The sequence below is a fragment of the Moschus berezovskii genome, chromosome 17 (genome assembly GCF_049115385.1).
Source record: "Moschus berezovskii isolate FMDL1 chromosome 17, NW_MosBer_1.0, whole genome shotgun sequence".
NCBI classification, from domain to species: Eukaryota; Metazoa; Chordata; class Mammalia; order Artiodactyla; family Moschidae; genus Moschus; species Moschus berezovskii.
Genome location: NC_142476.1, coordinates 51,946,990 through 51,960,732, shown reverse-complemented (window position 1 = coordinate 51,960,732; position 13,743 = coordinate 51,946,990). Strand labels below are relative to the sequence as shown.

Sequence of the window (13,743 nt, the reverse complement as noted above, 5' to 3'; positions counted from 1 at the left end):
CTCATTGCCGTGACTTCTCTCATTGTAGAGCATGGGCTCTAGGGCACGTGGGTTCAGTAGTTGCAGCTCTAGGGCTTAGTTGCCCCATGGCATGGGGGATCTTCCTAGAGCAAGAATGGATATGTGTCCCCTGCATTGCAAGGCAGACTCTCAACCACTGGACCACCAAGGGAGCCCTCTACCTCTTCTTATAAGGACATTAATCATGTTGGATGGATTAGGTTCCCACTCAGACTACCTCATTTAACCTTCAGTTCAGTTCAGTCGCTCAGTCGTGTCCGACTCTTTGCGACCCCATGAATCACAGCATGCCAGGCCTCCCTGTCCATTTAACCTTAATTACACCTTAAAGGCATTATCTCCAAATTCTACATTGGGGATTGGGGTTTGGTGCTTACACTTTGGAAGAACACTATTCAGTCCGTGACAGCAGTCCACTGTGAGTCTCAACAGGAATCTTTTGCCCCAGGCATCTGCAGTTGGTTTATCTTGTGATAATGAAAGTGTCGCAACGCCCACTGCTTTTCTGGCCTGAGTTCTAGGTTCAGCAAAACAGAGATGAATGTCTGCATTATGGACTATTACATTTTTTGAAGAGGACAATAAATAAACAACACTGTTTAAGGCACAAGCAAAGCAAGTCTGAGGGCTCTGTGAGGCATATGGGCCACTGGTTTGCAATCTCTGATTTATTATAGAGCAGGTGGGCAGGTTTGTAACCTGTAAACTATGGTGCTTTGCTGTGTCAGGGTAAATAGTACTTGGGTGTGGGGGAGGGATGGCATCAGGGGGTGATTCCCTCCTGCCAAAGGTAAGGCACAGAAGTGACTCCTCTGGCCCTGACTCGGTGCTTTCGCCCCACAGGCCACTCTCCTTGTAGCTGAACAACGGCCGGAGCCAACAGAGCTGTGCTGACGCCACCCCCTCTCTCAGAGCCTTAGGACAGCGAGCCCACCCTACCAGCCTTTCAGGGAGCAGGGCAGAAGCGATTGGGGTTTTGAAAGCTTTCATCAGAAAGTTGTGGGCGGAAACTTCCCGGGGGTTTGCTCTCAGCTTCTTGAGACTTCTCAGGTTCAGATGCAGAGTGAGTGGGTGTCTCTTTGAGAAGCTGAAAGAGAACGAAAGAGAGGTGTTTCCCTTGGTTCTGGAAACTCTATAAAGAGAGAACCGCCTTCCTTCTCTTGAGCAGTTAGAAACAGGAGTCCGGCCCTTGACACCTGGGACTCCGCACAACTGAGGAAGAGGAAAACCCTTGGCTGGGGGCTGGCCTGAGGCACTGGATGCCATGCAGCAGCCCTTGAATTACCCATACCCCCCAATCTTCTGGGTGGACAGCAGTGCCAGCTCCCCCTGGGCCTCTCCAGGATCAGTCTTCCCCTGTCCTTCCTCAGTGCCAGGAAGGCCAGGGCAAAGGAGGCCACCACCACCGCCACCCCCAACACTACCGCCACCGCCACCCCTGCCTCCACTCCCGTCGCCACCTCTGAAGAAGAGGAGGGACCACAACACAGGCCTGTGTCTCCTTGTGATGTTTTTCATGGTTCTAGTGGCCCTGGTTGGACTGGGGCTGGGGATATTTCAGCTCTTTCATCTACAGAAGGAGTTGGCCGAACTCAGAGAGGTAAGCTGCCTGGGGGACTGCCGTGCCCTGAAGGCGCAGGGGTGGGGGATGGGGTGAAACTGCCCTGCTGCAGTGGGGGAGAGGGCGACAGGAATCCACATGGACCACACTTGGCTTGCAGCCTACTTCTCAATCCTTTCTTCCTGTCTTAGAAATGAATCACGCTAGCCATCCTATTCCACCTGCAGAGAAATGGGGGCTCAAAAGGGTGAAAGGAATATTTTCTTTCTTGGGAGGGATCAGGATTAAATTAGGACTGGCAGTTGAGAGTTCTTCCTTTCTCAGCTGGCTGATCATCTGAGAAAGGAAGAGCTCTACTACCTACCTCATACTCGATTCAAGAAAGAAAAGGAACTTGGTATCTGAGAAGTGAATTTGTTCAAATGCGCAAACTAAATTTCCTTGAAAGTGCTTAAAAGTATTAGAACTATTTCAAATCACAAAACTGAAGCATGGACAGGCACAATTGCTTGGCCAGAGTCTAAGTTAGGAGAGGTTCTGGGTGCTTAGATTCCCTTTCCAATGCTTAGTTTATTTGACAGTTCTTCTTCCTTTGCTTAAAGAACTTCATAGTTATTATATATCTTTTCTCTTTTGCCAGTCCACCAGCCAAAGGCATACAGCATCATCTTTGGAGAAGCAAATAGGTGAGTTTTTTTATGCTTGCACATTGAGTTTCTAAAAACAGTCCTCAGCACTGAACCATATTGGAGGAGTACCTTGAATTCCATCTTATTTTTGGGCATATATAGACTGTGGAAGAGAAATCCTAACCAATTCTGAAATCTCTTGTCATTTTGGTTCTTGAAACTCCCCTAAAATATGAAGTGAATTTAACTGTTCAAAATTAGTTTAGTTAAGTATCACAAAAAAATTCGAAACTAATTTCTGCTTGAATTTGGAAAGAGAAACACACGTGTACCACCCTGGACCTGTGCCCCCGCAAGCAGCTGGCTCCAGGCCTGCCCCCTTCCTCAGGCCTCCAGATTCCCATGTATAGGGCGGTGGCTATAGCTCCTCAGGAGAGAAAGGGAGGTGCAGGCAGACACAGCTGTTGCTGGGAAAGATCCTTGCTCTCCTATTTAAACTCTATAAGAGATTACTTAAGAGTCAGATCTGATTTAAAATTTTAATAGGTTATATTTAAGCTTTTAAAGAGCGGGCAACCAGTCATCCACTTTAGGCTGGTTCTTTTGCAGCCACTGGAAAGCTTGGAGGAAGACGTTAGGCATTTTTCAGAGGGTGGTCCCACTTCACTCAGAGACAATCATGCTCTACTTTTGATAATAAAAGGAAATCCTTGGTGTGAGATCCAGGACAGGAAGATGACAATGTTGAATGTCGGCCTCCTTAAGTTTCAGGACATAGTTTCGGAAACTGTGGATTTAGAATACTCATTAAACTAAGATGGAAAGGAGCTTAGAGAACATCCGGTCCAGTCATCTCACCTTTCAGAAGAGAAACAAAGCACCAGATGGATTAGTAATGTGCCCAAGACCTCTGCTGTGGAATGGGGCTGAGAAGGAACTCAGGCTCCTGATGCCTTGTCACCTCCAGCTCTTACCAGTACGTGCTCTGGCCCTGGTACAGTACAGGGAAACTCCTACTCCTATCTGTCTCTGATGGCCATGGAATGAGAAATAAAGATGACAGGCAAGATGCCTCTGCAAAGAGAAGACAGCACTGGTTATCTAGTCAGGGAAGCCTGCTCCAAATTCTCAGGCTGTGCCTGGGAAACCCAAGTCACCCGATTGCCCTAGAAGGTAGGCTCTTGTAGGAGCCATTGGTAGGGTCCTCTGTTTTCTAGTTCTGGGTATGAACCTGTAAAGAGAAATTCCAGATGTACCCAAGCAGAGTACAAATGTTCGTTAGAAGAACAAAGCTTCTGGAGGATTTCTGAAATAGCTTTGAATATCAGTGGAATGTGGCCGGTAAAATGGGTACCAAATTACTCATCTTTCAATACTCTCTGGAGTCCTTTTAGTGATTGAAAATCAAGTTATCAGATGAGTCAGGTCAACCTGTCCCACTAACAAGTATTAAGTATCTTCCTTAGACCAAACCAGATGGGCCAGAAATTGGTGTGTTATCATATAGAAATCAAATTAGCAACTCTACTAATGAGATAAGAGATGCAAATTTTAAAAAAGGGGATACCTAGGTTGACCCATCTAATTAGTGAAGTTTAAAAAAATAAAGCCCAATTGGCAGAAAATGTGAGTGAAAAGGATCTGCTTAGTGACAGTCAGTGGGCATGTAAATTGCTATACCTTCTCTAAAGAGCAGTTGGGAAAAATATATCAAAGGATTAATACTGTTAATTTACCTTGTAATCTCATCATTAAAGCTATCTAAAGAAAATGTGCCTGAAAATTTATAATAAGATGTTCACTACTTGCTTAGAAGACTATTTCTAATAAACCATTTAGGAGAAAGTTAAATGCCACTCAATAGGAAATTACTTAAACACATTACAGTGTATTCACACAAGAGCATACATAATATGCAGCAACTAAAACTGTATACTAGAAGAACATCTAATGTCATAGAGATTGTGTAGTCCATATTGTTAGATAAAAAGACAAGTTATAAAACTGTATTTAGTTTAATATTCGCTCTTTAAATACATATACATATTTTCATATTCTTAGTAAGCATCTAGAAGGACTTATACTCCAACAGGTTAACTGGGAGGTACTTACTACTGTAGATTATTTAAACTTTCTTATTTGGTTCACTGTCATTTTTCCACAGTTAACTCATTGAATTTTTTATTCATTCATAAATGTTCTTGGAGTGCTTCCTGTATGCCAGGCTGGGTGTGGGTTAGTGGGTGATGACAGAACAAGAGAGACAAGGGGCCTGCTCTCATGGAGCTCTTTGCATGCTAGAGAAGATAAACAAAAGCAAGCAAACAGACAACATACTTTCAAGCTGTGCTAAATGCAACCTAAGATAGAGTGGCCTGGAAAGTCCCCTCTAAGGAGGTGTTGTTAACGTGGGTGTGTGTATGAGTGTGGGTGGGGTGGGAGGCTGGGAAAAGCAGTCCAGCCCTGAGAATGGCATGTGCAAAGACCCTGGGGCAGGAAACAGTCATCATCAAAATTGTAGGGTATAGTTCTACTTTATTTATTCTAGCATTTATTCAGCAGGTATTTTTATTGAGTACCTTCTATGAGACCAACACTGTGAGGGATGTAAAGATAGATAACATGTGGTTCTCTGTTCCATTTCCTGTCAGTTTATGGCTGAATGCCAGATAGCTGCACAGATGGTTTGAGGTATAGGAATGTAGAAGAGACTCAGTTTTGTCTTTCCTGTTCCCTTACACCTCATTCATGGTGTGTGGTCTTGCGCAGCTACAGAGGGAAAGACTGCTCACATCATAGTCTCAGTTGATTGGAGCATCCGCACACCATATGGAGTTTTACAGGCTAACCATGAGGAGCCTGATGTGGATGAGCACTCATTTATGCAACTTTCTTCAAAGGCTAAGTTAGAGATTACTGAATTCATTAGCCAAATGGTATTGCTATTCCACTGAAGTATCTCAAGTCAGAGAAATAGTATCTATTTTGAGAACTGTTGTCTATTTTAAATCTTTCAGTTTAATTTAGTGAACATGTACTGATCACATGCCCTGGGTTAGAAACCAAGCTAATTACTCTGGTAGATTAAACATAGAGTAAGGAATTTGCCATTCATTTTGGAGGAGTAAGACGAGTCATACAGTTACCATGAAAAAAAAGGCGAGTCAGAACCGACATGAGGGTGAAGACAGAGTGCTTCAAGCTTTCAAAGGAGGGAAAAATCATATTTGATCAGAAAGGCTTGGGAAGGTTTTCCAGGAAGAGAGAGATTTTGGATGGGGTTTGTAGTGTCAGTCGGAATTTGACACAGAGATCAGTTTGGGAGGGCATTCCAGGCAGGAATAACAGCATGGACGAAAGCGCAGAGGCAGGGAGGCTGGGTGTGCTCAGAACTGTTGGGTGGCAATGTTCAGTGTGGGTGAGTAAGCCAGCGAAGGCTGGACAGATGAGCAGAGAGCATGTGGTGGGGAACACCTGCATGCAATTACATGTTTAATGAGGAATCGTTCGAGGTGTTTGAGACCTTAGAGTAATTAATCTGAGGCCAACTGTAGAATGCCACTGGAGAAGACCTGGTGGCCTGGACATTACCAGTCTTCCTCAACCTTGTCCTGTAGTCCTGAGGGCAGCAGAGCCAGAGACAAAAGAGCCCTGGATTTGGACTCAGGAGACCGGAGTGTTGGTCCCACTCTGACACTGAGTTAGCGGGTCTTCTTGGACAAGTCACCCAACTTTCAAGCTCATTTTGCCATCTGTAAGATGGGACAGTAATTGCTACCTCAAAGGATTGTTGGGAGTTATAAATGCAGTAACTTGTATGGCAGGTCTTTATAAACCAACCTTTATATTGTTTTGTAATATATTATAATTTATGCATGTCTATCTTAATTTGACTCCTTTTAACCTCTCTGTTTCTGAAATGTAGGCTGCTGTAAGTCCTACAGTCTGGACTTGAATGATTAGTGTATGTTAGACTGTTGCCATTTATGCTTATTAAAAAATATCTTTTATTTAAATGCCCTGTTTAGAGTCCCACAAAAAAGAATAGTAGTTATGTCACTTTTACATGTATCTTTCATCTCTATATAATACAGGTCACCCCAGTCCACCCTCTGAGAAAAAGGAACTGAAAAAAGCGGCTCATTTAACAGGTCTGTATCTGGAGGGCCGTCTTGGGAAAGGCTTTGGCAGAAAGCAGAGTAGCTGGTTGGTTTCCGTGACTGTGCTCTGAGGGAGCTGATATTTTCCAGTGACAGTATTTGAAACCCAAGGGTAGTCACATCTTTCTAGTCACGTCAACACCACACACACGCACACACACACACACACACAGGGCGGCTCTGGGCAAGGCCCTGCTCTAAACTGGAGAAATAGAGCCGCTTATGACATGATTCCTGCTCATAAGGAGCTCACTCTCTTCCCTGACTCCAAGGACCCTTAGGGAGTTTGGGACACAGGTCCAAAAGGTGAGAGCTGGGGAGATGGTGAACAGTGAATTGTTTCAATATGTGTTGCCATGGTTTTCTGGAGGAGCTTTACTCTGTCCATGAGCAGAAATAGGAGAAGGGAGGCCGGGTCCTGGCACACGTGGTCGTGCAGTGGAGTGACATGATTTGACAGCAAGACAGTGGGGGCACTGTCGGTGTGAAGTCCACCAATATCTGCAAAGTGGATGAGTATCACAGAAACTGGCATGCTGCTGTCCCTGAAACTGTCAGCAGAGGCTGTAAAATGATCCAGTTTAGAGCAACAGATATTTCTTGAGCACATGCTGTGTGCCAAACCTAGGGCACGTGGAGGTGAATCACACATGGCTCCTGCCTTCAAGGAGCTTACAGTCTAATAGGGGAAGACAGGTATGAAAGCAATATTTCCGGCATTCTCTGCTTGAAGTAGGTATGTACACCATGCTGTGCGGATACAAAGGAAAGGGGATTTTTGCGCATACTGAAGAATCTTTCATGTAGGTAAAGAGTTGGACTAGATGATTCCTAAGGTCCTTTCCAACTTTAGAACTTCAGAGTTCCTTGGATTTGACTTCTCCTCTCATGAAGAGACTCAAACTCTAGCAGTTTGGATGCTAGTTCTGAACCTCTGTTCATAGAATCTCTGTTCCAGAGAGCTAAAATCATCCTAGTCTTTTCTCACTGCAGTTGGTTAGAGACATATGTTATTGTCCCAGTTGTGTGGATGATAACGTTGAGGGAGTCAATTTGATAAACGTGCTAAAGAAGTTTAGTAACAGGTCAGGTCTGACCCATCACCCAGTTCTATGTCATTTAGGGAAAGAGCACTTGCTCTAGGAATGGTTCACAGTTTTGCCTTGAAAAGCTTGGTCTGTGGGATACATGAACATTCCTGGCTGAAAGTTCCTCTCTGGTTTGATTTTAGGCAAGCCCAACTCAAGATCTATCCCTTTGGAATGGGAAGACACCTATGGAATTGCCCTGGTCTCTGGGGTGAAGTACAAGAAGGGCAGCCTTGTGATCAATGAAACTGGGCTGTATTTTGTGTATTCCAAAGTGTACTTCCGGGGTCAGTCCTGCAACAACCAGCCCCTGAGCCACAAGGTCTACTCCAGGAACTTTCGGTACCCCCAGGACATGGTGCTGATGGAGGGGAAGATGATGAACTACTGCACTACTGGCAAAATGTGGGCCCGCAGCAGCTACCTAGGGGCTGTATTCAATCTCACCAGTGCTGACCATTTATATGTCAATGTATCCGAACTCTCTCTGGTCAGTTTTGAGGAATCTAAGACATTTTTTGGCTTATATAAACTCTAAGAAAAGCACTCTGGGATTCTCTCCGTTATGATTCCTTGTTATAGGCCCTGAGAATATTGTCTTGAATGAGAGTTTTCTTAAGTCCACTTGAGGTCATGAGAGAAGACATGAACCAAGAGGATCTTGAGACCACAGAGTCCAGCAGGTCTACAGTTCCTTATCTCACCTAAGGTCCACAAACCAGACAGGAGGAGGACAATGAGTAATGAACATGAAACTCTGGGCTGCCATGTGGAGATGCAAAGGCAGGGAAAAGTGACTACCAGTTGCTTGTGCCAGCACCTACACTCATCTTAAGTGGCATTTGGACACATTGAAAATGGCACCTTTTAACTCACCTCTTGGGGTGGGTCTACTGTCTACCTCAGGGGAGGCTGTCTTTCATGTATATGGATGTAACATGAATGTATAAGGGATGGGAAAAGAGGACCAGGCTTGCATGATAAGCTAAAGAGACTGAAAGGCCAGCATCCCACTGGCAGCATCTTTATTTCTAGATGTACAGTCTGAGCCATCAGGTGATGTTAACAGAGAAGCAAAAAATATCTTTTGGGAACTCAATACACTCCCTATACAGCATGTATATTTCCAGTGCAATTGTAGGGGGGTGTGTGTGTGTGTGAGAGAGAGAGTGTGTGAGTATGTGACTAGAGGGTTACATAAGTAGGAAGAATGTGGAAATTGGGAAGGGCATGTTAAAATATGGGCTGCATTTGGTGGTAGATTTTGAATGCTTTTTGGTAACCAACTCTAATAGTCCTCAAAGTTCTTTGATTGTCAGTTGTTAATGCTGTTTTCCCATAATATAACAATATTTATATGTATTTTGTACATTTTTAATGAAAAGAATACCCATAACAAAAACTATATTTTATAGGTAGACATTATGCGTGTTCTATTTGGAAATCACTAAGGTTTATATCTTTTCCTTATTATTTCTTTTCTCCATGGCTTCCTCATTCATTCTGACTTAAGCCCACTTAAAGAAGAATTTACTAGTGTGAGAAGAGTTATGAGGCAGACCTTTGCATCTTTGCCAGGCTCTTCTCTCCTCACTATATTCTCTTTCCCTTCTTTCTCCTACTACCCAGAGTTTCCATTACCAGTATTATTGCCAGTGTAGACTTTGGACCTGAAAACCTGAATTTGAATCTTTGTTCCTCTGCTTAATAACTATGCAGGTCACTTGACCTTTTTTGGACAAAAGAGGGGTGATACGTATATAAAGTATCTGATACATAGTGGAATGTCAAAAATAGTATCTGCCATTATTAATAAGAGGAGGCACTCCATTCTCCAGAAGAAGCTACAAATCTGAGCGATCCATCCCAACACCTGTTTCTTGCCTTCTCACCTTGGTCAGTCACAGTGACCTTTTCCTATTTTGTCCAAATGCTCATTACCATGACTTCTCCTTATACTTTGTCACTGTTAAAAATAACACTTCTGTTAGAATTTGATTTCAGCACCTTATTTTCACAACACAATCTCCTATAATTCCAACTCAACTGGTCCAGCATTTTCTCTCCTAAAATATGTATTTTTCCACATTTGACATTCAGTTAATAAATAGTATCATTTTCTTGCTTATCTATCAGCTCGTTCTTTATCTTCACTCTTTTCTCTATTCAGCTTAGATTCCATGATCTGTCATTACAATCAGTACCTTGGAAAGACCCTGAACTCCAAAATACTCTGTTACAGTCACTATTTTCCTCTTGTAAAAATCTCATTTTCTTTATGCTGGCATCCTAGCAGCTGGATGTTGCTGGAGAAAAATAACTCAAACTGATTGATTAGTTTCATTTTATTTTTATCTATCATCTACTTAAATCAGCCAATCAATTATGTATCAGTGAATTATTGCTGTCTTTTAATTGATTTGAATAGGTAATACATGCATATAGTACAAATCGCAAAAGGTATACGAAGATATAGGATGAAAGTAAGTCCTCTTCTCATCCTGTTCTGTGGCTCCACCTCTGCCCACAAGGAAGATCACTGTCTCCTTCTGTAACTTTTGAGAGATGGTCTATACATAAATATGACAACACTTTATGTCAGGGTTTCCCGACCTCGCTTCTATTGACATTCTGATCTGGCTAATTCTTTGTTGTGAGGGTTGTCCTGCCTGCGCATTGTAGGATGTTTAGCAGTATCCCTGCCTTCTACCCACTAGATACATTCCCCTCCCCCCACGTGTGATAACCAAAAATATTACCAAATGAGGCCAAATGTCCCCAGGCTGGGTGTGGGGAGACAAGATCCCTCCTGGTTGAGAACCACTGCTTTTTATTAGTGATCAGAGATTTCAAATCAGCGTTCAAAGGCCCACCACTTTTTCTTCAGTTTCTTCATGAGCATTTTGTTTTTTCACTGTTTGAGACAATTACATCATGTCTTTTCCTCTTGTAAACCAACCACATCCCCTCCTCCCACCATGGAATCTCACTTCTACCACTGAAACACAAACCCACCTGCATCTGAATGATCTCTTTCTTCCATCCAATACAGAGAGGAAGAGGACCATCAATTTGTGCACTAGACTCATTTCCTCTTCCCTGCTTTACCTGTTTAAAAATTTTCTTCTTTCTTCTGGATCTTCAAACTAGCTGTCTATGAAATAATGCCCACTAGCATGTAATACCGGAGAAGGCAATGGCAGGTCACTCCAGTATTCTTGCCTAGAAAATCCCATGGATGGAGGAGGCTGGTGGGCTGCAGTCCGTGGGGTCGCTAAGGGTCGGACACGACTGAGCGACTTCACTTTCACTTTTCACTTTGACACATTGGAGAAGGAAATGGCAACCCACTCCAGTGTTCTTGCCTGGAGAATCCCAGGGACAGGGGAGCCTGGTGGGCTGCCGTCTATGGGGTCACACAGAGTTGGACACGACTGAAGTGACTTAGCAGCAGCATGTAATATGGAGAAGGCAATGGCACCCCACTCCAGTACTCTTGCCTGGAAAATCCCATGGGTGGAGGAGCCTGGTGGGCTGCAGTCCATGGGGTCGCTAGGAGTCAGACACGACTTAGCAACTTCACATTCACTTTTCACTTTCCTGCATTGGAGAAGGAAATGGCAACCCACTCCAATGTTCTTGCCTGGAGAATCCCAGGGACGGGGGAGCCTGGTGGGCTGCCATCTCTGGTTTCACACAGAGTCGGACACGACTGAAGTGACTTAGCAGCAGCAGTAGCAGCATGTAGTACATATATACTCAAGTATTCTCTTTCACTAAAGGATGAATCAAAACATAAAACAACCCAAACCTTTCTTTAACTTTCCCCTTCCATCAGTAATGGCTTCGTTTCTCATTTTCCTGGTAGAGACAAACATCTGAGATGGTTTTCTCCACACACATGAGCTCCATTTTTTTTAAGCCAGGAATCTGGCTAGGTTGTTTATTTGACCACTTAAAAAATCTGTTTTTTTTTTTCCTGTTAGAATAAAAGTTCCAAAAGCAAGACATTTTCTGCTATGTTTGCCTTTGTATTTCAGATTACCTAAGTCAGTCCCAGCACATATTCAGTTCAGTTCTGTCGCTCAGTTGTGTCCGACTCTTTGCGACCCCATGAATCACAGCACGCCAGGCCTCCCTGTCCTTCACCAACTCCCGGAGTTCACTCAAACTCATGTCCATCGAGTCGGTGATGCCATCCAGCCATCTCATTCTCTGTCGTCCCCTTCTCCTGCCCCCAATCCCTCCCAGCATCAGAGTCTTTTCCAGTGAGTCAACTCTTTGCATGAGGTGGCCAGAGTATTGGGAGTTTCAGTTTCAGCATCAGTCCTTCCAATGAACACCCAGGATTGATCTCCTTTAGAATGGACTTGTTGGATCTCCTTGCAGTCCAAGGGACTCTCAAGAGTCTTCTCCAGCACCACAGTTCAAAAGCATCAGTTCTTCGGCGATCAGCTTTCTTCACAGTCTAACTCTCACATCCATACATGACCCCTGGAAAAGCCATAGCCTTGACTAGATGGACCTTTGTTGGCAAAATAATGTCTCTGCTTTTTAATATACTATCTAGGTTGGTCATATTAGGTGCTCAATAAATATTTGTTGACTAAATAACTTTAATCATAAGACAAAAGCCTTTCAGTGGATGTGTTTTCCAGAGTAGTGAATCTATAGCTGTGTTGCCTCATGGATGTGTGTGCATGTTTATCCATCTTTGACTAGATTATCCAATGGGAGTTTGAGGCTACAGATGAAAAAAAAAATTGTACATCCTAATTCATGGAATTAGAAAACAAGAAAGATCTAATTGGTCCTTGGAATTACCAGGAGCTTTTAGGAGAATATTGAGGAAAAATTCTAGGTAATTAGAGCTGAAACTGTCATTTAGAAGATACTCAATACATATTTGTCTTCCCTGGTAGCTCAGACAGTAAGGAATCTGCCTGCAGTGCAGGAGACCTGGGTTCGATCCCTGGGTCAGGAAGATCCCCTGGAGAAGGGAATGGCAACCCACTCCAGTATTCTTGCCTAGGAAATTCCACGGACAGAGGAGCCTGGCAGGATATAGATCATAGGGTCGCAAACGGTCGGACATGACTGAGCAATTAACACTTTCACTTTTTCAATATGTATTTGTTGAATAAATTAATGAACAAAACCAAAGGTCCAGGTTGGAGTTTGTCACCTGATCTCCTTAAAACTCTTCTGTTGATTAATCTGCTTTATATGGTCAGGTTTCTGACCAGGTACCTCGTGGAGAAAGTCAGAGGTATTCACCCTTCTTTTGGTTGATTGTCTGTACTCCTAACCCTTACAATGTAATTTTCCTCATCAGTTTCTTCTTCATATGGCTCCATCCATAGAAGTAAACTGGTTCTAATGGTCACAGGAAGTTTGCTGGACCATTTTTGGGGGTCAATGAGCCCTTCTAGATAATGGTGTTAGAGCAAAGAGGAAATAGGAATGGTGCTGGGCATCCAGAGGGGACCTGATGTCATTAGCTAGTTGTGGTAATACTGGTCCTTTTATGCATCTGAGTCTGCTCTGCTAGGATGCCTTTGGGATTTTCTGAAGACAGATTTGTAACTTACAATGCTTTAAATACTCATTTCAAGGAAGAGGTACTAACAGTTTCTTTAGCTATTTTTCTGTAAGCAGGAATACAAGGGATGTCAAAACCCTAAAACTTTTTGAATGTGCTCAACAAAAATAGAGTCAGCGATTGTTCCCTTATGAAATGCTAAACCCAAAGTAGAACACTTACTGAAAAAAAAAAAAGGTCACCTCTGGTTCAGTAGTTTGAGGTTTTTCTTTTCAAAGAACTAAAAACACAGAAAACCATATTTTTTTTTCTTAGCCCCCCAGAGTGGTGACTTTGTATCCTCTGAAGTAGGTTTTGACTTACCACAGCTTTTCAGAAAAAAAAGCTTTACTGGGACCATCACTGTGAAAATGAATGACTTGAAACAACAGATCATTGGAAGACGTTGACTTGGTTAGAGAAGCTGCTTCCTCAAAGCCAGACTGTAAGATTTCCTTAAGGAGGTTAAGCCGCAGACATTTCCTGGTCCTTATCTAAGAAAGAGTGCTGTTAAATTATATGTTAAATTACCTCTTTTCAAAGGAGTTTGATTAAGTTCTGATGTTAGTAGAGCCAATTTTTTACTTTCTCTCTGTGTGTATGTATTTGTGTGTTTCTTTTCCAGGGTTTTGAATCATCCAGAGGCAGAATGAGGTATCCTAGGAAAGCTGAATTAAAGCCCATTCCTTGGGGCCTTCAGACT

General features: G+C 43.2%; 1 protein-coding gene across 2 annotated transcripts in view; it reads left to right on the top strand.

The window, feature by feature from the left end:
* FASLG (Fas ligand) overlaps positions 1–12,563 on the top strand; it is a 33,598-nt gene extending 21,035 nt beyond the window's left edge. For both annotated transcript variants that reach the window (XM_088845457.1, XM_055418833.2), the window contains exons 2-5: positions 865–1,621; positions 2,223–2,268; positions 6,306–6,362; positions 7,603–12,563. In XM_088845457.1, the coding sequence (XP_088701583.1) occupies positions 1,286–1,621; positions 2,223–2,268; positions 6,306–6,362; positions 7,603–7,997 (834 nt within the window). In that variant the 5' untranslated portion in view covers positions 865–1,285 and the 3' untranslated portion in view covers positions 7,998–12,563. The remainder of the gene's footprint in view (positions 1–864; positions 1,622–2,222; positions 2,269–6,305; positions 6,363–7,602) is intronic.
* Positions 12,564–13,743: the final 1,180 nt, after the last annotated feature.